Consider the following 25,823-nt stretch of genomic DNA (forward strand, 5'->3'; position numbering starts at 1 on the left):
TCGTAGAAACTATTGTAGATGTTTTTGGAAAATTAATGTACAGAAAACTAATATATAGTAAACAAAAATTATTATTTTACATTTTTAGTAACAAAAGAATGATTCTGTATACAGTATTTTGAAAAATGATAAACTTTATATTGTACTGTGTACTGTATATGTATTAAGTATATTTTTTGTACTAGAAACATCCTTGTAATGTTTATAAATTCAAAAATATTAATATCTTAAACAACAGTACTACTATAGATATCTTGTTTATAATTTGGTATTGTTTTTGCACTGATTTCTAATTATTTCTAATCAGACATTGTCTATGTCCAACGTCACTGACAATGTGACAACTGCGGATCGTTTGTCATCCGCCAATAAAATAAATGTTATCGATCTTAATTTGTTGTGAACAGTGATTTAAATTTTTGTTTATTTAAACACCATATTCTGAAGTATTTTACTTAACAATCAACAATAACACATTTTTAAGTTTGCTAATTTAATTAGCAGTATTCAAAATGGGTAATTCAGGACTAAAACAGCATTATGACACAGCTGCTAAAACAGGAGTTTTACAGATATCTGATCACAAATTGAAGGAAATACCTACAGAAGTTCTGAATTTGTCAGAAACTTTAAGAAACTTAAATTTATCAAAGAACAAAATTTGTTGCATTCCTGATGAAATTAATAGATTAAAACATCTAAAACAATTGAACCTCAGTGTAAATGCAATAGAAACGTTACCTGAACCATTATTTAATATAAAGAAACTTGAGTTGTTAAATGTTTCATATAATTCGATTTCAACATTACCGCACCATTTTGCAAATTTAACCAACTTAAAACAAGTTTACCTGGATCATAACAAATTTAAAGAGTTTCCTTTACAATTGTTTGGCTTAAACAATTTAGAATTTGTAGATCTTTCAAGTAATAAAATTACTAAGATTCCTGAAGGAATGTCAAATTTTTATGCTGCAGAATTAAATTTAAGCCAAAATGAGATATCATCTTTAAGTGAAGACTTATATCAGGCTCCCAGGCTAAAAATATTGAGATTAGAAGAGAATTGTTTAAGTTTAGATGCTATACAACCAAGTTTACTAAGGGACTCCAAAATCCATACTATTAATCTAGATGGCAATCTTTTCGAATCCAAGCAACTTGCAGCATTAGAAGGATATAATGAGTACACGGAAAGATACACAGCAATGAAGAAGAAAATGTTTTGATACAATTTGTGTTATATATTTTAACATAAATTGATCCAAAATTTCATGCATAATTAGGAAAAAGAGAAGCACAATTTATTCACATTTTTCCAAGCTTGTAACTTTCTATCACTTAAATGTAAAAGATATTTTATTCTATTTATAAAGTGTTATACAAAAAAAATGTTTTTCTTATTATTTAATTAATGTAAAATTATATTTTATATGAACAAAAGTGTAAAATTTATGTAATTTAGTGTCAAAAAAGGATGAAAAATGTATCAGAACATACAATAAATTTTTACCATATCCCTGAGGTAAAAATCTTTCACCCTTAATTCCAGAAACAAAAAGTTTTATTTTTATCTGGCCATATTGATATGACTGTTTTGACGCTAGACAATATTGCTATTATTTTATGGTAGGACAAAGTTATACATTATTTAATAGTTTATTATTTTTTCATATTTAGATTGAGTTTAACTAAAAGTGCAGATGTTGAAATAGTCAAGTCTTTTTCTACAATTGTTGCTATAACAAAAAATCTTTTAAGGGTTGCTTACTATGCCAACAACATAAACATTTTTTGAAGATTTATAGCTTATATCATAGTAGGCAAAGTTAGAAATCATAACTATTATATTAAGGGAAACATGATACTATAATTAAAAGAAAATTACATTTACTCCTTAAAAGTTATTTAAATATTTGCCTTTCATGGTGATGCTTCACTACTGTATTTTTATTGGGAGATTCTGTTGATGCATCATATTTTACACATCTCATAGTTTATAAATATAAAGAATTTAAAAAGTAAGAGACAGCTTTGTGGATCACATGGCACAATCTAAAACTATGTTACTGTAATGCCAGTTATCATTTCCATTAATTTTTGCTTTTCCATTAAATGTAAACAAAAATTTCGAATTACTATCTTTTCTAATTTAGTGTACCGTTTTCACTTAAATTGTTTTCGCGGTAAATTTTCTTTTTTGTCTTTAACATTATTGCGTATCGTATTATCAGTAAAATCTGTTGATGAACGAAAGTAACACCGACAAAACCTAGCAGACTGGCAAGTTGTAGTGGTAGTAGATCAAATTACTGAGGACGGAAGATACTTGATGCAGGCCACTTCCTACCGCTCCTATTGAAAATCTATGGGGCAATCCAGCAAAGGCTACGGCTGAAGTGATGGTAATGATGAAAGATAACTAAATTTAACGTAATGTCTGTTACAATGATCTCTGCTACTCCCAGTTTTGTAACACTAGTAAAGTAATTTTACTAGCTTACCTGGTACCTTACTAGGTACCTTAGCACTATTTAATATTAGAAAAGAGAAATTTTTTTTTATAAACTGACTCATTTTTTTTTTAAATATCATCAATGCTTCATTGGTAATTTCAACTCGTTAAAGAGTTTTAGATAAAGCAATGGTTTTTACATTACACCATCAGCACTTAAAAATATTATTGCTAGTAAAAACGTTTAATCATCGGTAAGATTTGTCAAGTCTAAAATAGTAGACGTAAACATTTTGAAATAACAAAGGTATATAATATATTTTCGTTTTAAGTATATTGTACTGGCGAAAAATTAATTTTTCAATATTTAATTTGTGTATGAATTTATATTATTAATATATATTAATTTTGATGAATAACATTGTTTTTATAGAATATAGATAAATTTGTTAAAGAAATATTAAAATTATTATTTTTCATCGCTCAGATTATCGGTTAGATATTTTGTATAATAATCAATGCTTATCAAATAAATATCTAAAATCCAAAGTTCTGTGATAAACGGTAATTTATAGAAGTGCATCGATCGCATTGTAAGAAAAAACACTAGCTTGGTGTGCGCTGGTATTTATCATAAGTTATCGTAGATTCGAATGATGACGCGCACGGCGGTATAGGCGCGCAATGGCAACGGCGTTACATTAGTTAGTCGATGTCATTCCACCGGTCGAGTTGGTGGATTGTGGTAGATGGTCAAAATAGTAACTCGTGTCACGTGTTATATTAAAACAGCTTCTTTTTAAATAATAAATGTTATTAATATTGTTACATTAAGATTAAAAAGTTACAGAACAGTGGAGATTTCGCAAATTAGTGAGTATGACAATTGGTAAATTTTTTTAATTTTGGCGGCAGTATAATTTTGTTCTATGGATTATGATAAAGATTTTTAACACGTTCATGACAAAATATTCATCCGAATTGGAACAAAAACATCGATATAACCAAATAAGTAGATTATCGTAACTGTCTAAAATTATTAATTTCTGTTTATATTTTTTTATTTAGAGTATTCAGTTATTCTATGTTATATTTCTGTAAAAACCTTTAGAGTTTCAAAATCTACACGTTACTTTTAATTTTTTTAATATCTTTGTTTCCAAATCGTCTAAAAACAATGATTGTTTTGAAAATTTTTGGGTTTAAAACAAATTTTTTGCGGTGTAAATCCCTCGACAAGTAGAAATCTATCTATCCATCTATCTGTCTATAAATGAATGTATCTGTTTGTCTGTCTGTGCTAGATAAATTCAAAAAACCATACATCCAATCGCCGTGAATTTGTTTTGAGTTTATGTTTGAAATATCAAAATTGCCTCTTTGTTCAGATTTTAATTACATGTAATTGTACGTTGCAATATTACACGAAATATATACACAGCAATGTGTGAACGGGGATAAACCTAGTTTGTAATAAAATAATATGTAAATTAAATTTATGCCAATACTTTTAAAGCAAAGACAAACACGTATTTTTCATTTTAGAGGTATTTGCTGACGACGTCGGCAAATTATCTTACGTTGGTCAATTTAAATCGGGATAAGGAAGTCTGACGAATGGATACGGCTATTTTATATCTCTATTGGTCAATGATGATGGTTTTTCAGTATAAAAATTATTACACTTGAGTTATTATTATTCTTGAACTTGTGGATACTTCTGTTATATTTTTAAGCAATGCTTCCTTAAAACAATAAAATGCAAAGATAAGATTTTGTTTAGTAATAAAGTGAAATATCAAAATGAGAGAAAATATGCAATTTATTATTCATGCCGGAAAGTACGTTTTGTTAGCATGTTGATTTTATCGTATCTTAACTCCGTTATATAGGTTATCTGCATCATGCATGCATGCACGCTTAAACCAAGATATTCATAATTTCATTTAATATACTATGTAAGGTTTATATACAAAACTAGAAAAATATCAGATTGCTCTATAATAGTTACGCAGGATTTAAGATTACTATTATGATTTAATAAAGGTTGAAGAAGAAAGGCATCAAAAGAAGTATTTCTAACAGGTGTATCAGATCGGAATATTGGTGTTTGAGTATTTGTTTTACTTGAACAATAAAATTACTGATATGTATATATATAGGATGTTAAATCAGAGGTTCCAAGACTCTTTTCTCGTGGATAAGCTGCTTGCTGGTTCCCGTGGACCACCCGCAGCTACATTTAAAAAAATGTGAAGATTAGATCTGCGGAGATTTGCGTTGCGGCTGAATACATACCTCGAAATAAAAGTTAACAAGTAATAGTCGCTAAGCTTCTTAAAATATTATCTGCCTACTTCGATTATTGAAGTCAAGCCATCATTTGGGTTCGTAACTATCGAAAGCAGATACATTTTCGTGGACCCCCGTTTTTTCAACTCTCCCCGTCGGGTCTTCCGTTGAGGACCCCTGGGGTTTCACTTGGACCACTTTGGCAATTCATGTGCTTGATAATTACTATGTTTAAATAGTTAAAAATAATTTGGTAGAACTTGTCGCGGTTTCCACTCATATGACATTTCCGTTACTAAAAACTGTAACTAGTGCTGTAATCAACTTTGTAGTTGTAAAAATTCCTTATATTATAAGAGTTATTGTTCAAGGTAGTTCCTGTATTATGTAATACAATTATATTAAAATAAAATTCTAGAAATAAAACACGACAAAATAAAATTTCCCATTATAATAATTATTAAATAATAGTCATACAGCGCTATAGTACTTCGTGGGCATTGTTTAGTATAACCTATGAACTTGTAAATGATTAATTGTTTTTCAAAGTAGTCCCCTAGAAAATGTATGCATCGTATTATAAACCATTGTGAGAAGCAGTGTTTTTACACGCATTTTTGAACTCTGCCACCACTTTTTCCGCATCTTGAAACCGCAAAGTCAAAGTCGATACGTACGGATGAACCAACAATTCCACATCCACATTGAATACTCGGTTGTTTTTTTAACCTAGTTGTTCTAAAGAAGGACGATGGCTGACGTTGACCTAAAACTTATTTTTAAATAACAAGCAAAAAAAAACAACTCGTACTGCGTTAGGCCGTGCGATTATTACTAGAGGGTAGTTGTCTCTAGTTGCTGCAGAGATATTTAAACTCAGCACATTAAACCGTCTGCTAGTCCATACCCGATAAAGCTATGTATGTCAACAAACAAGCAGTATTCGTCACAAATTAAAAAAATCAGGAGAGACTACTTCATCTATTCTTATACACATAGTTTTTGATTTTGAAAGTAAGCAGGTGTATGTCGGTACAATAAAATGACAATTTTTTTTATTATACCAGTGTAATACTTCATTAAAAATTTAACTTGTTAAATTAAAATGTATTTTTGTGAACCTACCGAATATTCTGTATTATTAATTCGTTCACGTCAGTTGGCTACCAACGTTTTTTTTTTTAAATCTTCTTTATTTATTGTTTCTGTCAATAAATTGTATGTAAATTACAATATAAGTTTGTTAAAAAAATCGTTATATATTATCGTGTCGTAATGTTAACGGTATTGTTGAAAAGATTCATCTATTATTGTAGTTGTTTCTTTTTTATTATCATAATTTATTCATTCATTAATTTCATATTTTAATTTTAATAAAAAAACATACAAGTTGCTTTGTGTAAGCGCCGAAGTATAAAAGCAACTAAGATGAAAGTGAAAGTCAGGTACTGGTCTCCAACGTTTACTTTCTACAAACAGGTATACAATAACGCATATGTCAGCGTCAGCATCAGGTTGAAGGTTGAGAAAAATTACTTTCCGTCTGCAAATTGTAGTAATACATGTGCACAAGATACAAAAATTGTGCAGATCGAATTCAGCATTCAACTTAATTTTTAATTTAATGTATTCCGTTCCAAATTTAAACGTTTTGATATTTTGTATTTTGTTTACAGAACAATGGCGGCCTTTAATGTTGTTTTGGGTTGTATAATGGCGTTAATCATTATACTGTTCACAATCAGCTCTATCGCCAGATATTACATAAAGGTAAAATATATTTTTTTTTATTAAAAGCATATCTTTTGCTTTGTTTCTTTTAATTATTGAAAAATTTTATTTATAATAAATTATTTTGGCCATGTTATTTTGTATATAAATAACATATAAAATGTGAAAAGTTTTTAAGCAGTTCTGTGGTACATTGAGAGCTCATCTGTTTTTAAAAATATACGATTTTTACTAAAAAAACTTAATGAAAGTTTCGCGTTTTTTATTTTTTCTAGAGATATTTTTGTTTAAAACAAATTATAAATTAGCATCGAACCTAAATAGAATTTGTTTTAATGAAACAATAATATACAATGAACGCAACATAGATTGTTTCCAATAAATATAAAAAAAAACCGAAAGGTATTTCTTTATTAAATATGATATGATTATAAGACTCGGCGAAAGTATTAATCACAATCCATTTTAATTTCTTCTTTTGCAGTTTACTTTGTTCATCGTGCTTTCTTTATTTTCGGCCTCGTTACCTTTACCATTTATGTTAATTCGTCCATTTGATCCCAGGAATGCTTTGTAAGTATTCTTTAATTTTTTTATTTGTTCATTAATTAAATAAAATTTTCTACGTTTACCATTTAATTATATACGTATTTACAAGTTATATTTAATGATGAAATTCGAATCGGTCAATATATAATATAATGTATTTACAAACACAAGGTACGTCCAGAATGTTTACTCAGAGCATAGCGTGAGTAAGGCAATTCTGTCAGTGAGATGTAGTTTTATTCCTTATTTTATTTACGTCATAGAATATTCGCTGTTAATAATAAATTTGCATTTTGTTAGAAATGATTTTTATAATAAGTTTGTTTACTTTACGTGACTTAGCAATAGTTAGTGGAAAATAATGAACGGCGTAATATATGACAGAGTTAAAATTTTTTTTGTCATTTAATTTTTAATACTCGCTATATAACCTAAAGCTACAATCAGATGACGGTAATTAAAATCAATTTTTAAATGTGCGTAATTTAATGAATGCGGTATGTTATAATTCTTACAGTATCTCATAATTTTTAAATTTTACACATATACGAGTAATTCGTTCAACGATCCATGGAGAAAGAATGAGGTAAAGAGGAGATCCAGAGATGAACGAAAGTCATCGAAGATAAATTTCTCCTATTATTAGATGTTATGTGGCGCATCCATATTGTGTCTATTAATATTAATGCTGCCCTGGCAAGTTTATGTAGCTTGATCAGATAAGAGTTCGCGGAATTGAAGGGTCCGTGAAGTTAACAAAATGAAACTAACTCGATTTCGCAACAATGAACGAATATATTTGCACGAAGGTATAATGTGAGACTAAAGCGAGGACTACTCGGCGATCGAAGGTGGGTTACGAGTTCCGGATCGCCTGTGCTATGCGCGGAGGTGGGGTTGAAAGACGCTGTGCCCGCGTCTATGCGACTTGGGTACACTGTTTTATAGTCCTTTCTGGTATTATCCTATATCTGGAAGAGCAGTCTTCGTTCCTCGCGGTTTCTGCAGCACTCGTTGTTAAAATTTACTTCTTTCTTGGGTTTCTTCTTTCTAGTAGCTCGCTTTCATGGGTGTGTCTAGTTTTTTTTGTGTGTTTAATTTGTAGGAAGGTAGTAAAGTATAGAGCAAACCTTTGTATTTAATTGGCCTCTGTGACAGTTAGTTTATAAGAATGGTGTTCGACGTCTTTGAAGTATCTTCTTGACACCTATCTGAAAAACAACTTTAGTCTACCCAATATGAAGGCGGTTTTGTTTCTTACGTTCTCGATAAATGACGTGGAGTGGAGCTTTGAGTCGACAGTGACTCCGAGATACTTGACAGATTACTTCCATGGGATTTGTCGGTCGAAGAGAGTCACGTAGTGTGTAACCGAAAGTAATCTACGTCACGATCATCAGAAGACACCGGATGCTGTCGGTTTCCAATTAGCGTTGTTGGAAATCTACATGGGAGGTTTACTTCCAGCAGTTAACGTCCTAGGCTAAAATAATAATGATGATGGTATATATATATAAACATTATTACATTATTTTTTATTAGCTATTGAATATGTTGTGATTTTTGTGCGCCGAAACATGTTAAGCGTAGTGAACAATTGTACACCGTATAAAATTCTCAAGTGCTTCAGACAACTTTTTACAAAGTCTGAGAACAAAGCTTGAAGATTTCTATCACATTATAATATTTTATTTTTCTATAATTATCAGATGTTTTTAATTACTGGTATGACGCCATATGTGTCGTAAAATATTAATTTTACAATGCAAAGGCAGAAAGTTAGAATAAAATAAAAGCCAATACATTAATTTTTTGCTTTCTGAAATTAATTGACATTATTTGGTCCACCTAGTGGGGGGTCCACCGCCTGGTGGACCAACAATATAGTGAAGGTCGCAGGAAGTTGCTAGATGCTGGCAGGGCCTGATCGGTCATCGTAGCGATCTTTGAGCAGGTCTTATGCCTTGCAGTGGGCGTCTATCGGCCGACATTACGATGACGATTCATTCATCATCATAACTGCTAGTAGTTCATCATACACGAGTTTTAAATTATGCGGCTAAACTTTATTTTTACTATTCCAAAGAATATTCATCAGTATTATCACATCATCGGAGTGTTTCTTAATCATCACGGAAATAGTGACATGATAATTTGATATTAAACATTGATAATAAAACGTTTCTGTACAAAGATAAAATGTAGTTGACAATTTTTAAAAGTAAGTGAACTAATTAAAATAGGTCATCGTTAAATTATTACGAAAAAGTACATTTGTATAGAATTTAGAAACACAAAGTAATATTTTTATATACCTATAATAACAATAGAATGCGTAATTGGATTTTCGCTACGTAGACAATAACACTTATTTGCATGATTGCATTAAACCTACTGTTTTTTTTTATTAGTCAACTTGTGGGCATGCATTTCCTTGAAAGATACTGATTACTTAATTCAATATTATTTTAGTAATAATTTTCAATGATGCTTAGATATATACATAATTAGATATACAAGCAAATAAAATAAAATTTTATTATGTAATTTTATGATGTAACTTCATATTGTATTTTTTTATAAGTCATAAATTATTTTGATTCCAGCACTATAAAATAATTTGGCTAGAAACTTATTATGTATCCTAATAAGGAAAAATATATTTTATTATAACGAGTTTTGGTTTTTAATGAATGCATGATTCAAGTTTCTCTCCTTGAAACAGAAATTTTATTTCTATTATTGTAACATTAAAGGAATATAGTATTTTATTTAGCCGAAAATGGTTTTCGTTTTTTTTATATTTGTTGGCCAGAACAAAAATTAATGTGTTATTAATAATAAGAAGTATTTATACTTTACAAGCAGTCCCTACAGTTTACTGCTAGACGTTATTGACCTGCTGCATTCTAACGGAGAAATTAAATTAATGTAACCTATTTCAAATTGAGTCTTTATACATTAAATGTGAAATAAATAAATTTTGTGATTGAAACAACAGTAAACAACAGTAGCCCTTGCACCTACTAAACCACAATATTTAATTGCAGTTCGTGATTTTGCAAAGTTAATAGCGAACTCTAAATTGCGTATTCGAATTTTTTTAAATAAGAAATTTGTATGAAAAAGAATAATTAAAATCGGTAAAGTATTCCTGTTATGGCGTGGCCAAGAGAAAAAGGAATTAATTTTTATGTATATATACACTTGACTAATAATTTCAAAAGAGAAATATTTACGAAGGTTAATTTAGGTTTGGTTATCTGCTACCGGGACTCATTGGGTCCCGATAATAAAGTAAATCGTGAAGTAATTAAAAAAAATCTATAATTTTCTTTGGCATCGAACAGCTTCTGTTCTATCGAAAATTAAATGTTACATACACGATTTTAACTGTATTAAAAGTTATTATTACCTTAGTCTATATCACCACTGAACTAAAACAACAATTGATTCCGTCATTAAATTAAAATGTCCACTGTTGACTGGTGGGGAAGCTTTGTTTTAACAAAGAGTTATCACTCGGATGCTTATTTGCATAAAGTTGTAGTTTTGTCCCCAACTAAGAGGACGGACGACATATTCAAGGTCGCGGGAAGTTGCTAGATCATCGTGGCGAAATTTGGAGGAGGTTTATGTCATGCAGTAGGCGTTTACTGGCTGACATGATTTTGTAGTGTCGGTTCATTATACATACATGATTATCAAAGACACTTTTGAATCGAAAAATGGTGGTTGGTAATAGGCCAGTAAGAAAGATAGCGCATCGAAAATATAAAAAAATGCAAATCAAATAATAAAAAATATGTATGTGGTGCGCAGGTTATGCCTTTAGATTTTATTGCAACATATCGATAGTTATGTTAAATATTAATTCTAATATCAATGTTTTTAGTGTTACGGTTTCATAGAATCTTATAATTGAGAACCAATAATCCAATTGAAATGTAAAAAAAAAAACAACAATAAAAGTTGAAAGACAAAGATACTGCTCACCGAACACGAAATGATAATTTCTAACTAGTAATATGAGAATTTTTTTATCTTTGGTAGTTTTTCATTATATAAAAGCTAAGCACTATTTTTTGTGAATAAAACTGATTGATGAAATTTGTTTCCTTTCACCGTTGTATTCTTAAAACAAATCTTCCTACACCTGTGTTTTTAGATTTATTGATATTAATACATTAATATGATTAGTGAAACTTGAAAGGTAAAACTCTTTACAGATAGTACTGATTTGTAAAATAAATATTTTATAGTTCTGTAGTTACGCTGTACTGGCGCGCCCACATGCCTATATAATTGTACTCAAGTGCGAACACTTGACACGGCGCACAATTACAGAGCAATTACAATAAATTTACTACTTAAAGTGACTTGTCGTGGAGCGTTTTTACTAAACAAAGGTTACCATTCCGCTCCTATTAATATGGTCCCATTAATTGATCACTTCTTAATAAAATCTGATTCCCAGTTAAGGATACTTCAGAGGTCTGAGGATCTATCACGGTTGAATCATCAATACATCGAGTATTGCAACAGCTACAGATACGAGTAGATATTCGAATACATATTTAACGATTTTTTTTTAATGTGATATTTCACTCTGGACCTTATTTGCAAGCTAACAGTCGCTTAACGAGGCTTTTATCTAGATGATCGAAATAAACGACACATTCCAGCGTATTGGCAATTAGAAGTGGCGGTAGTCAAGTCTAATGACGCGCAGAGTAGAGGGCCGTTAAGGACATAAGGTTTTGGAGTAGAAACCACGGACTGATAGCCACATCCTAGGACGTCACCCCCAAAAGGTGGACAGACGATCTTATCAAAGTCATTAGAAGACGCTGAATGTCCAATCAAAAAAACCAATTACTACTGGTCCAGTTGGAAATGTGGTGGTGGTAGGTGCGAGTTTAATAAGTCGCATATAGATAAATTAACAAAACGAACTGTTTAAAGTTTATGTATCTTTTATATCTCATAATATTATAATAATAACTTACTGAGAAAGATGTTTTACAATTAATAGTAAATAGTTGTTTTGATATGGGCGAGCATGTACACAATGGACTTTAGTATTAAGAGTACAAACAGCAAATGTACATACTATGCTAATACATACAACATTTAACTACAATGCAGCTGATCGAGGCAGGCTGGTTGCACTATTTCTGATTGTGAATTAACCATCGATTAATCTACTCTTGGTTTTCATCTTGAATTGTAATTATTCTGTTTGTTTGATATTGTACTTTATTTTTAGTATTCAATTTGCATAAATATTATACTCATAAGACACGCACCAGTTTCATGTTGTAGTTTAAGTTTACGTGAAGTTAAAAAATAAATTAGTTAAATTTAACATCATCGAGAACTAAAGTAATAGGGAGATATTATAAGTCTTGAATAATTTTTGTAACTATAATTTGCGAATGGTTATTGATATTTTTTATATATTTATTTGTAATTGTAGACACGGACCTCTCTCATAGATTTTCAATAGGAATGAGACTAAGCGGTGTGCATCCAGCGTCTTTCGATGATATTAACAAGGTTGTACATCTTGTGGGTGATCCGTAGTCATCGTTCTAGAAACAGGCCACCATTAAGGCTCCAGCAGCCACCAGTGCTGCAGTGCTACAGTGTTATGTAAACAGCCTACTGCTTATTTTAAATTAACCAATATGCTTGGTTATGTCGGTCATTTTTGTTCTAAGTTAACGTATGTAAATATACGTTTTTATTCCTTTATTAATAATGTTGACAATTACTGGCGTGCCATTTTGATTTTGAGTAATTTTTTTTATATAATAATATTATGTATAACTAATAACTAGAATGATTTGATTAATAGAACGTGTTTGAAAAGATAGATCTTATGAATTCTATAACCTTTAGAAGGGTAAGGGTAAGCTTCAAATAATTAAATGAAGCCAGAATGAAAGCAAGTTTTAACATGACTGCTTATTGGCAATACTTGTGTATGTGCTGTGTTTTATGACTATGTCACGTTTATTTTTATTGTTAGCGTTTGGTTTTCAATTTTCTAATTTCATATATATGTATATATATACATATATATACATTGTATATAAGTGTGTATATGATATAGATTTCTGTCTACATTTTATTACTACTTATCTGATGAAATATCTTCTTTAATAAAATGGCCAAGGCCGCGCAAAATATCAACGACTTAATTTTAATCAGTAATATTAAGAAAAACACCTGCAATCTAAGATTAAATTACAACAGGATATTTTGATATTTCTTTTAATATAGTATGAATACTGCTTATGTTTATATCAAATTAGGGTTTTCTTTAATATTCATATAATTTAAGACTATATGTTTTAAAAATGGCAGGCAACTAGTCACGATTACCTAGTTGTCTAGAGTCCCGATTAGTGATAAAGAAAACAAAAGGGTGATCATCAATCCCATGGTCGGACTATGTGGGAGTGGTGACGGACTTCACAATAATGGAAGGCCTCAGAAAAGTAGGTCATAGAGACCTGTGGAATTAATTCGTCGAATACTCGAGAAAGGCTTTTTAGGAAGGGCGTAACCAGCATTGAAAATAAACGATCAAAAAGTGCAAAAATTTCCTATCAAAAAAGTTACGAATTTAGTTAATTGGTATAAACATATGTCAAGTCAATGTTTATATTAGGGAGACGAAAGTAATGTCCCTTTCTCAAGTTTAATTCACACGACTACATTTTTGACAAGTTTTAATTTCTAATCAACAATATAATCACCTTCGTTATCAACAACCTTTTGCAGTCTAGTATACAAATTTTCAATGCCGGAGAGGTAAATATTAATCGGTTTTTCTGTAAAATATGTCGGCAGAAACGACTTTCATTTCTGGTTTTCTTTATTTGTAAGAATAAAGTTACATAATTTTTATCCTCTATAAGCAAAGCTTGTTGTGTTCGTTCAGATTACAAGAACCAAATCTCATAATTTTTACAAAGTCTTGGGTACATTACATTCACGTATTAAAATTAAGAAATATATTGTTGCAAATCACATAGATATAAAATATATATAAATAGATACAATGTTTCTCAAATGTAATTTAAACCTGGTTAGGTAAAACAGTAGTATTTATGGTTTGATTGTGTCACAGAAGGAAAACGTGCCGAACATATCATTATTTCCTGTCACTTTAACCATGACCTTAATATTTAGTTTTAGTTATAAATTAAAATTTGTATAACTTAACAATTTACACTAGAGTTCTTATGTACTTTTATATATATACATATAGGTTTACTTTTAACATGTATTCGGAGAAAAATTCTTCATTGTTTGGTAACGAATGCTTTATAAATATGCTGTTTATTCCTGTAGGATACCAGCAGCATTGGGAAGGTTAACTTCAAGACTCTTGGGAATCAGATGGACGGTCCGTGGTCTGGAAAATGTGGATGACTCACGAGGTGCTGTCGTGCTGATTAATCATCAGAGCAGTATCGACCTTTACGGTGAATATAACCTCCTTAACCAAGTATTTATTACGATTATTAAAATTTTTAATATCAATGATATCATGCAATCATATCGCAATGATAAATTATTTTTATGATAATAAATGAAAAGGCCTACTACAGTTATCATTTTTATATATTACTTTTTACAAAAGTGATAATAAAAATATTACACGTACTTAGTATAATAGTTAAACAATTAAAATAACAGAGTTATGAAAGTTTGGCAGGAATTAAACCAGTTTTACCAATTAACTGTCTCCGACTTTCTTATTTCCGAGGGCTTTGACCTTTATTTGGAGGTCTTTTTGGGCTACCGGTATAAGCTTTATAGCTATTACGTTCGAAATAAAACATATTTAAATGTCTGTGATTTTTCTAATTAAATAACAAACGTTTTTGTTTGTTTATTTTCGAGTTTTATAATAAATAATAAATTACACATCTATGTACTTATAATTTTTAGTATTAATAACAGAAATAAGAGAAGAAGAATCTATTGTGGTAAAAATAATAATATAAGTACCTAAACATAATTTATTTGTACTTAGACAAATTTATGTTCCTAGATGTTGTGTATTGTTAATGTAAAGTGACGCAATTGAAACATGAGTACTTTATGTACAGAGTTGATATCTAAACGCATTGCCGCTAAGTAGGTGATTGCTCTGTCGTAAACAATTGATGTACCACAAGCTGTAACAATGAATCCTTTGCTGTCATTGTATGTAATTTGCTTTGTAGATTTTTTTTTTCAATTTATTCTTTCAATGGCATATTTAATGATAGTTCACTTAAACATGAAACATCCGTGGAAGGAACTCTAGAGTTTGGTGTCCCAGTACGGTGAAATAAGTAATTTTACATTTCGAGGTTCCTGATGTGGTGCTTTCTAGCGTTCTTCCAAAACCTAGAGAATGTGGTAATAGCAATATGATGTACTGCTACGGTTATAATAGAATTATTGATATTGAATTGTGTTTTTAACGTAAATACCCTTTATTCACTTTTTGTCTCTAAATGAGTGTATTTAAATTGTTAGTCAAAATTTAAAAAAATTATTTATATTTATGATACATATAACAGGGATACTTGGAGCCATTTCCCACAAATAAAATTTTCAAGAACCGTATGCAAATTTTGGCGTGTTTTAATGTATGCGAAGTTAAAGTTACTAAAAAGTCAACAAAAATTGTATTTTATGAAACTTATGTACAAAAAACTGATAAAAAATATTAAAGTCATTACTGTTGAAAAACAAATTTCTTTAAAATTTGGTAAATAATTATTTTTTATTAGTAATTTAAAATATATAACGCTGAAATAAAAAACGCACTCGGATACATTTAACGAGAGCCACAAATAATCGTTAAAAAGCCGCATTAGGTACGTGAGCCGTGAGTTGATATATAATGTAAAATTTCGTTTCAAAATTTCTGAACAAAGTTACAAAACATCTCAATAATCAATGCACTATTTATCTTTAGCCTTCGTCATTTGTCCATGGATTCTTTTTCTTTGAAACTAGGACACTTTATTTTTGAAAATTTAATTTTTTTTGTTGGTGGTATTACATGAAATTAAATTGATTTCTTAATTTATTTTAAGTGTTGGCACAACTCTGGCCACTTATGGCACGATGCACAGTAGTGTCTAAAAGGGAGCTCCAGTACCTGGCACCATTTGGCACTGCCGCTTGGCTCTGGGGCACGGTGTTCATCGACCGTGGAGCCCGATCAGCACACTCCGTTCTTGGACAACAGAGCATCGCTGTAAAGGATCACAAGGTAAACACATACAAAACAATTAAAGTTGCCATCCGTCTATAACTCTACTTTGATACACAGGATACTTGCCAGCTTTATTGATGGAATTTAAAAAGTTTATAAAAAAAAAAGATTGAGTAATCTTAGTGTGTAAAAAGATATTAGGCGAATTATTAAAAAAAAGACAAAAGAAACCCGACTAATTAGTAGGCTTTTTTCGATTCAAGATCCGTTAAAAACCCTCGAAGCTTTAATTTTGAGTCATTATGGACGAAAATCAAATTGTTTTAGTTTCTATCATATTGAGTTCCTCTAGAATTCTACTCATGACGTTCATGCGTGGTCATTATAAATGATCCGAAGTAAATTCATGTGAACCTTATGGACGTAAGAAGGTCTCTGTTTCTAGAGGTCAAGGTTGGTACCGTCACAGCATCGATATCTGTCACCTATTAGCATATGCATTTCTCAACCGTAGCCGAAAACATTACAGTTTTTTTTGCGAGTGTTGAAACTATTGTAATTATCTTAGTTTCGACATCCGCAAAAAACACACCTTTGTGGCATATTTCTATGTAGCATCCCATTGGTATGAAATGCCCGAACATGTTATCTCTAGGTGTACACGCGGCATTTCATTTGACATATTGCGCCGAAAAGTAAAATTCTGGTTGGATTTTGCTTTTTAGCATTATTTTTACCGCACAATGCACAGATATTGTAATGTATGTCTAATGAGGAGTTAAAACCAATTGCGTTTCTATAAGCATAATATTTACGACGCACCAAAACAGATACTGGAAGCAATAAACAATATAAATAAGTAGATTATCTATATCGACTGTTTATTATATTGTTGTTTCGAACTGTGAATGCGGCTGTGTCCTCTAGTCAAACGTGGAGCGGAACGTTTTTTTGTATTCTCTTAGGAAAAATTTAAGTAAAATACAGTAAAAGAAATTAAATAGTTAATATTAAAAAACTAAGTATTTAAATTTTAAAATCAAGGCCTTCTTCCGCCTTTTACATTACAGAAGTTTAGTATAGAATTACAGTTGTAATTATATCATAAATTCTGTTAGAATACCTTGATTATCTGTGCGAAGCTTATAATAATCTCATTATCTAAAGGGTCTTTAAAAAGTTATCGGCGAAAAAAAGCACAATTTAAGTACAACGAGGAAATGAATTTAACCCTGATGTCATGGCCCCGTAGACCTTGATACTTCGATTATTATTAAATCGCATAATCTTATTAATTGGTGTAAACAATCTGATTTTATTTACGTGAATAACGAATGAGTCATACCTTATAGGTATATTATTAAATATGTTTATCAAGGATATATTTAAACAAACGTCTGAGTTTGTGTGGACTCTCAGAGCTCATTTGGAACATCTGTAGCTATAAGTTGATACTTGTTGAACTAAATCTAATTCAAGTTTCTTTCGATTTGGGTTCTTCTGGTATTCTTCACATGTATACAAGTCGTTAATGTAGATGTTTTTAAGTGGAAAGTAATTAAATAAATATAAAATAGCACCTAATTTATTTCACTTTTACAGTCTATCTGAGACTTATTTAAATAGTTATTTTACGTTAATGAATCATGGAGGTCGTTTCATTGAGGGTATATATAGTTTAACAAAAGGACACTTTTTACTATAATATATATGTATATTATTTCGAATTTCCTAGCTGCGCAGAAAAACTTGTACGGAATAATGCGGGGTAGTAAACAAGCAACAACATTCTAAAATCGCATATTTGTGGAAAATGTATTACTGTAAGGTATAAATTAGTTATTGTCTAAATATTTTTAGAACGTAATTATTGAGGATGAACAAATATTTGCAAATGTTGTTGGTGCGTATAAACTAATTCGTGTCTAAGGCACGAGGAATGAACTGTTGGCGCTAGAACTGTCAGAGCGTTTAAAGTTTTGAAAACGTTGTTACACTGGTTGTATAAAAGAAAAGTTTTCGTAACTGTTGTTATAAGAAGTTGCTTATAATCACTAAATTTAAATTAACGATCGGCAAACCAGAAATCGCACACTATTTAAAAACATAAAAAGGTCAAGGTTATTTCTTTGATATATATAATTACCGTCTTATTTGCCTATTTTTAATAATGTTTTTTTAACTCTCACAGTGGAAGTCTTAAATTCAATGATCTCGGAATTTGTTCTATTAAAAAATTTTTCCTATCATAGCCCAAACTTTAATGTGAATTAATGTATATGTAATTTTATTTGATAGTCGTTTTATCCATAGGACGTGTACTGCCGGACATAGGTATCCTCCATAGGTTTACGATAGGGCCGGTAAGAAGCGACATGCACTCAGCGTCTTTCAACGATCTTAATAAGGGGTCATCTGTTCACCTTGTGGTCGATGCGTGGTCTTCACTCCACAAACTTAAAGTCCCAGCGAGCATTTATTCAGCGCGCTATATGGATGTCCACTATTATTTCGACGTAACATTTCTATTAATAAATTTCAACAAAATTGCTTTCTGTAAGCCCAATCATTGCCTTAAGATAAATTTGCATTAGATCTCTGTTTATATGGATCAATAACTTTTTAACATTCCTAGTTACAAGTTTTTTTCGAGGGCTGGATCGCGTAATAGTAATATGTTAGAGTATTAATAATAAAGGTTTAAAGAAATGACAATTTTATGAAATTAAAATGTAAGAGTGTTCAATTTTATAAAACAAAACTGTTAAGTTCACATTAACGGCTTTGTTTGCAATTATAATTAACCTAAAGAATAAAGGCCAAGTTCAACCGCTGAACTTTATTTTTAGCCCTTCGTAAAAGTACTTTGATTCTTTATAAGGTTATAAAACGTATGTACTTATTACCAAATGTATTTTGAACTTGATTGTCAAAGTGTTTCTGCGCAATATGCAATGTGAATGTTTCGCAATAGCATATGAGTGACTCAATTCAGTTGTATTAATGCCCGTACACGTCAGTAAAGACTATTTAAAACCGGGTCGGCCGTTGTTTTCGAATGCACATGTGTCAAAGTTAATATTAGAGGAATTATTCCACTGGCACGTTTTCCTCTTGGTACTCAGTGTATCCTTTAACCTTGCCTAGGTGCTCCGAGTTGGACCGTATATCTACACATGTGTGACGTAATCGTTCACAATGTGTACAGACTTCAAAGGCGCGGCTTGACGGACTCCTTTTAGTGTACTCTGTCCAGCATAAAATTCCTAATACATACCTGTTTTTAATTTACCTTAATGTTTAACCGATAAAAATAGAGAAATGCAACGGAAAGAAACAATTTCGATTTTTATATTTTCACGCATCTTATAAATAACAATCATTTTTTTACTTAATAAACCGCTGTGTTTTTATAAAACCTAACGACAGACGATAACAACATATAAAATTAAAAAAAAAAAAACTTATTAAAACTTACTTAAGCATATTGTGCGTATAAATATATATTTTTTAGTTTGATTTGTAGTCAAGGCAACGAGTTTTAATAGTATTCATGAAAGAAAGAATCTTTGTTTTTTTTTTGTATAGTAAAGTTAATATTAATCTTTAGGAACCGGGCAATTTCCTATCACGGTGGGTCATCAAGTCGCAGCGTGTGATATTTATTATTCAGAAAGCGTCATTAGGATCTGCGATTCGTGCTATGAATACAGATAGTAATTCCTTCAAATGTTTAGACATGCACGATAACTCGTTAATGTGAGGTCGACATTGATAATAATGTCAGTGAAATAATTACTGTTGTAACCTTTTTTTTTGTAAATATCTCACTTTTTTTCTTTGCCTTTTTTAAGCCATTCAATGGAAATATAACCATTGTCCTACAGTTATAGTAATCTTTGATAAATTCGTTTTGCTGTGAAAAAAAATAAATCGGCCTTTATCAGTTTTGTTTACTTGTATACACTTCATTACCTTCAAATTGTAAGCAATATTGTTAACTTTAGGATAATGTATTTATCGGTCTCAAAATTTGACTTTCTCTCAATTTATTTTTGATATGATGAAATTATTTAAGATTTTTTTCTTATTTTAAACAAATGTATTTTATTGATATTCATAAATAATGTTTCTTGTATAAATGTCAAGAATACGCAGTGCGTCCATTAGCAGCCTTCGTAAATAGCCTCTGGTATGTAAATTCTGAAATCGTGTGTAGATTACAACGCGTATGATTTTAATGGAACTAATCACAGGAAACATTGACGTAAACAGTAAAAAGTTTTTTTTGTCTTTGACGTCAGAGATATTACTTGATCGATTTGAAATTTATGTCCACAATAATTCTTACTGCCAAATTAATTTTGGTATGAATATATTACAGCATCTAAGTATATATTATGTAATAGTTAAGCCGCAATATAAAAAAAAAACAAATTTCTTAGTCTTTGAAGCGACTGGGCTCATTTCCGCTTAGCAATGTCGACAAGTAAAACTGCCATTTCTGGTTTCCAAGACCCCCAACCATAGACTGTAACTTAAAAAACCATTGCATTGCTACAGAGTGGGCAATTGTTTGGTATTCCTTATCCACGAATGAGATAATAGGACTCTTTTTTTTTTTTCAAAATGCTCGAAGCCAGTCGACAAAAGTCAATAATGAGAATTATCGACGTATGATTGCGGGTTTTTTTCGCTGAATTTGCGAGCTTATCTATCGTACTTTCTCATCATACACGTAGTTCCAACAGGACTACATACACGGCCAGAGCTTTTCACCAAGAACTGATCGGGCGCTTTCCAAATTTCCTGTGACAACCGAGGTCACTCGACTTAGTTCCAATTGATTTTCATGGGACTACCTCAAAGAGATATACAATAACAATCCCCGAACTATTGCGGATTTAAAAGTAAATATTCGTCTTTTGTGCAACTCGAGGGAAGACATTTGAATGACGTACTCTTTAAAAATGAATTTCGCGTTTTTATTCTATCGTTCAAAGCTTTTATTAAAATAACTATTACATTTTTAATTTAAATTTGAAAAAAAAAATGTCTGCCATCAGACACCCGTATTTATTATTTACGAGCAAATTGGTTCTCCATTGACAAGTTTCCATTCTTTTCTTAAAAACGTTTGCTTTATTTCCATAAAACGAAATACACGAATTTCAATAAAACTTATGCCCGGTTCAGAACGCGTTGACGTTATCGTGGACAGAAAATAAATATTGTACGAGTAGCAACGCCCCCCCCCCCTGCCCCCTATAATTCGTATTGTGGGCATTGCATGTACTTAATTAATATTATCAGAAAAGACGCACATATATACGTAACAATTATTATTTAGAGAGACGAAGGTTACGGAGAGAGTACGTATGTTGTGTAAGTGTAATTTGTATTTGAGAAAACTTATGGTTATTTGTGGGATGTAGTGATTACAGTTCTAAGAGATGTCAATCAGAATTTTAACTTAAGTTATAAATTGTTAAAGCTGGAAAATAACTGTATTCATTGCGTCACCAATTTGAAATATGTTCGCTTTTCACTATTTTAATGTTAGTTCTTAACAAATTCTAGCGGAAACTCTTGCTCTTCCCTGAAGGCACCCGCCATCTCGGTGACAAGCTACTGCCATTCCGCAAAGGCGCATTCCACGTGGCAGTGGAAGCTCGTGCCCCTATCCAGCCAGTGGTTGTCTCCAAATATCATTTTTTGGATGAAAAACGTCTACGCTTTGGATCTGGTAAGTTTATTATTTATTTTGTTAAGAGATAAAGTTCGCATGCTCAAAAATAGGTATTCAGGCATCTTCTTGCAAAAGAAACCTTGAAAAAATTTAATTGTCATTAAATGAGCTATTGTAGTTCAATGAGCCAAGAAGAGGGCTATACAATATATTTCTATACAAGATCGAATCAGAAATGAGAAGATCCATAGACGAACGAAAGAAATCGATATAGCCCAGCGGATTGGTAGTTAGAAGTATAGGTAGGTTACGTTGCTCACAGAGAGGATAACTTCTGGGGCCTAAAGTAGTACAGCCCACAAAGTCGACCATCACAAATCTATTGAAGAGACCTATGTCTAGAAATGGGGACTTCTATGGCTGAAATGGCGTTGACGGTTTTTACATAAAATTAAACATACGAATCTATTGTGTTATTCATATAACAAACTAAGTTTATCTTAATGAACGTATAGGTTATATAAGAGTCATTTGTTATTGCTAAAACACTAACTTCCGCCGCTGCCCCTCATTTGCAGTTTATCTTTTAGGAGTGGCGTTCTCTAATACGAACAGTTGTTATGCTTCTTATCTCGAATGGCGATAGATGTGCGTTATTGACGACGCATGATAAAAATTTGGATAATAGATAATTTTCATTGGTCGGATAAACATGTTTATGCGCACTGTGTGACGAAAAGAGAACAATTTGACTAAATACTCATTTTGATAATCAATATATTTATTTTTTTTATTTAGTTATAAAACAACAATCTTTGTTTTGTTTAAATGATGATATGTTATGAGTTTTAAACAATGGATTTTAAAGAAGTAAAAACAAAAACTATAGATAAATCAATTTATTAACTTTTAAGCTGTATATCTTTTTGTTTACATATTATTTTATGACGCGTGATAGGTATGAAGCATTATCTAAATGTACTTTATTTCACAGTTTTGCTTTATGTAGACTGAAGATATAATTTTTAATTTATCAGATATTATAAGTAAAAAAGACTTTTGGGAAATAAAAATAAAATTGATCTATTTCACATTTGTGACAGTGTTTTTATTTATTAACAACTTTTTGTCTGTAAAAATACTATTTTCTGAACTGCATAGTGTTTATTTGCTCTGATTCGCCTTTAACTACGTGGTGACTTCATAATTTTATCTTGATCCTTTTTTTGTAAGAGGCTGCTTAGTGCAGTAGTGTATAACCGTTTTTATTACAAGTCTAGACTAAGCGCATTCCGCCATCTATTGTCTCAAACCAGAAATACACATTACAATACAACATTGTGCAGCGTTACTTAAAATTGTAATCGTTTCGTTGCGGGGAATAATGAAATAAAAATAAAGCGTCATATATTACGTTTTATTTCATTAATATTACTCAAGTAAATGTATAAATTATGACTAACGTCAATGTCATACTTACTGAAGTAGTTGCAGGAAGCGCTATTCGACGTTGAAGAGAATTATATATACATTTGATAAACTGTTCAGCTTGGTAAGTCCAATAAAGAGATCACTCGCTGAATCCAATTCGGATGGGCAGCTATCGGGTAGCTTCAAAAATCATATCGTCCAAAATATCGCAATGCCTGAAGAGAGGTCTTTGACCATTGTGTGCTGCCGGTGATAACTTACTGAGATGAGACGTGGTCGCTTATAGTGGGCCTTATAAAACGGTTGAACCTTATCCATAAAGCAAAGAAGAGAGCCATGCTCGGAGTATCGATGCGAGGTCGAATTAGAAAAGAGGAGATCGGCTGAAGAGCCAAGGGTACCAATCTAACTCGAAGAATTACTCGTCTGAAGTGACAGTGGGTAGGGCACATCGGTCGTGCAACCGATGGCCGTTGAGGCTGAAAGGTTCTCGATTGGAGACCACGAGTAGACGCGGCATGCGACCGACGAGATAGTTAGGGTGGCGGAAAGTCGTTGTATGTAGGCAGCGAAAGACCAGTCATGGCTTGCAGAAGGCGTTTATCGGCAGAAAAGAAGAAAAAAGTAAAAAAAAAAATGTGTTACCAAAAGGGGTTACCAAGAGTTCTCGTGTATCACAATACTCCGATAATGATATCCTTAAAAGTCAGATGAATGCAGTTATTTGTTGTGAGGGATCCACGACTCTATTTCTGTCATATTTTACCAAAATATGGTTGTCTTAGAGAGGGGAATTTTTTAATTTCAATATTCGATTTTTAGTATTTTTATTACATTAAAAATAACTCAAGCATTTGTTCTAAATTAGTATGAATTGTCATTTTTCCAAACAAGTAAACAGAAACTTGCCTTAATCAGTTTTTACAAGAACGTGCCTCAAAAGTATAGTCTCTAAATAAGTAATTTTTCTTTATACAAAACGTAATCTTTTGAAAACGAATCTCAATAACTTGTAGACTAGAAACATTTTTATCGCGGTGTGGTATCTAAGAGATCCAAGGGCGCCTTGGGAGACCTGTCTTTCCAAAGTTCAGCACTAATTGTACTGACACAGTAGGACACATGAGATAATAATGACACTCTAATAATTACCGCTTTTTAGTTTTTGATTTTTATTACATACATATTGTTTGATTTTTTTAAAATAAATACAATTTGTGTTATTATGTTCTAATGATGGATTTTTGTAAATAAATGCAATATTTTATTTTCAGGGGAGGCAATTATTACAATATTGCCCAAGATCGAGACTGAAAACCTGAGCAAAGAAGACATTCCCGCTTTGATGGAAAGCACGCAGATGATAATGCAAGAAGTATTTACAAAGACCTCGGCCGAGACGAAACTTAGGCTCTCTGTAGAAAATAAAGACGACTAAAATGTAAGTGAATATTTTCATTTAATTACTAGGACAAAATCAATGGCTTAGTTCTATACGAGTACATCGATGGAGCATATATAAAAAGCCTACAAATCACTTTTACTGTCCATGCATGATTTAATTAAATCTCTCATCTGGTCGAAAACAAAAAAAAAAAACAAATTAAAACAACAATAATTACATGATTTTAAAGGCGCAATTTCCATATAGCCTTATTTAACATTCATGTAAACCATATATTAATCATATAAATTATGAACATATTAAATGTGTTCAGACCAATTTAGGTTAACTTGAAATCAATACATAGATAGTAAAATATATTTATACATTTGAAGTGTCATTATAACTAGAGTTATTAACGGTTATATATCTTGTTCCAGGTAATATAATTTTTTTATTTATGTAAAAAGGGGCTGTGATAATTTCAAATGTTTGTGGTTTAGTTTATAATATTAACAGATCATGTATTTACAACGAATACGTATTTATTAAATAAAAAAAGTTAAATAAAACACAGTCTTTGATTTAAATTTTTATTACAAGGCGTTTAGAATATTATGAAAAATTTGAAAAAATAGACGAAAATACATTTGGTACATAGGACACAAACTATATCTTAAAACGTATCACAATATTTCGAACAAGCATTTTTTGTAAAGAATATGTCTTACAAAATATTACATCGATAGGTTATATGCTTACATTTCTAGGATGTTCGAGATTATATTACAAGATAGTTGAGGCGTGTGCTGGTTGACATATTAAATCATAAATGTTCTAATGACTTCTGCCATTAGACTGTGTTCTATTTCGTAGGGCAGGACTATGTAAGTAACTAAATTTAACATAATTTCACTAAACATTTGTAAACAATCGTGTATTTGGTTTAAAATTATACTTGACATCTAAAAACTAAATTTTGATTTATAAAGTAATCACAGTCAAAAGTAACATAAAATGGCATTAAAAATTAACGACTTTAAAGTCACTAATACAAAGG

General features: G+C 31.0%; 2 protein-coding genes across 3 annotated transcripts; both read left to right on the forward strand.

Annotated features, from left to right (window-relative positions):
* Positions 1-352: 352 nt before the first annotated feature.
* On the forward strand, positions 353-1,346 carry LOC137929770 (leucine-rich repeat-containing protein 57). Its single transcript, XM_068772864.1, has one exon. It carries the CDS (start codon positions 513-515, stop codon positions 1,227-1,229), a length of 717 nt encoding a protein of 238 aa, XP_068628965.1. The 5' UTR covers positions 353-512; the 3' UTR covers positions 1,230-1,346.
* A 1,805-nt stretch (positions 1,347-3,151) lies between these two features.
* On the forward strand, positions 3,152-25,323 carry LOC137929582 (1-acyl-sn-glycerol-3-phosphate acyltransferase alpha-like). Of its 2 annotated transcripts, none has more exons than XM_068772602.1 (8): positions 3,152-3,344; positions 6,424-6,517; positions 6,963-7,051; positions 14,393-14,526; positions 16,138-16,316; positions 21,840-22,005; positions 24,654-24,820; positions 25,204-25,323. In XM_068772602.1, the coding sequence occupies exons 2-7, from the start codon at positions 6,428-6,430 to the stop codon at positions 24,815-24,817; spliced, it is 822 nt and encodes a 273-aa protein (XP_068628703.1). In that variant the 5' UTR covers positions 3,152-3,344; positions 6,424-6,427; the 3' UTR covers positions 24,818-24,820; positions 25,204-25,323. The 2 variants fall into 2 exon arrangements, with proteins under 2 accessions (XP_068628703.1, XP_068628702.1); XM_068772601.1 differs by having other exon boundaries at positions 3,152-3,328.
* The last annotated feature ends 500 nt before the right edge of the window (positions 25,324-25,823 follow it).

Source organism: Battus philenor, unplaced genomic scaffold, assembly GCF_028537555.1.
Source record: "Battus philenor isolate CCGP_79_NKW_IND1 unplaced genomic scaffold, ilBatPhil1.0.hap1 SCAF_5, whole genome shotgun sequence".
Classification (NCBI taxonomy): domain Eukaryota; kingdom Metazoa; phylum Arthropoda; class Insecta; order Lepidoptera; family Papilionidae; genus Battus; species Battus philenor.

What these genes read in the sequence shown, in the direction of transcription:
- LOC137929770 (XM_068772864.1), top strand. Translation starts at nt 513, where the DNA reads ATGGGTAATTCAGGACTAAAACAGCATTATGACACAGCTGCTAAAACA.
- LOC137929582 (XM_068772602.1), top strand. Translation starts at nt 6,428, where the DNA reads ATGGCGGCCTTTAATGTTGTTTTGGGTTGTATAATGGCGTTAATCATT. An exon ending in GAGCAGTATCGACCTTTACG is followed by an intron (nt 14,527 to 16,137) that starts GTGAATATAACC and finishes ATTTATTTTAAG; the next exon opens with TGTTGGCACAACTCTGGCCA. An exon ending in TCGCTGTAAAGGATCACAAG is followed by an intron (nt 16,317 to 21,839) that starts GTAAACACATAC and finishes AACAAATTCTAG; the next exon opens with CGGAAACTCTTGCTCTTCCC.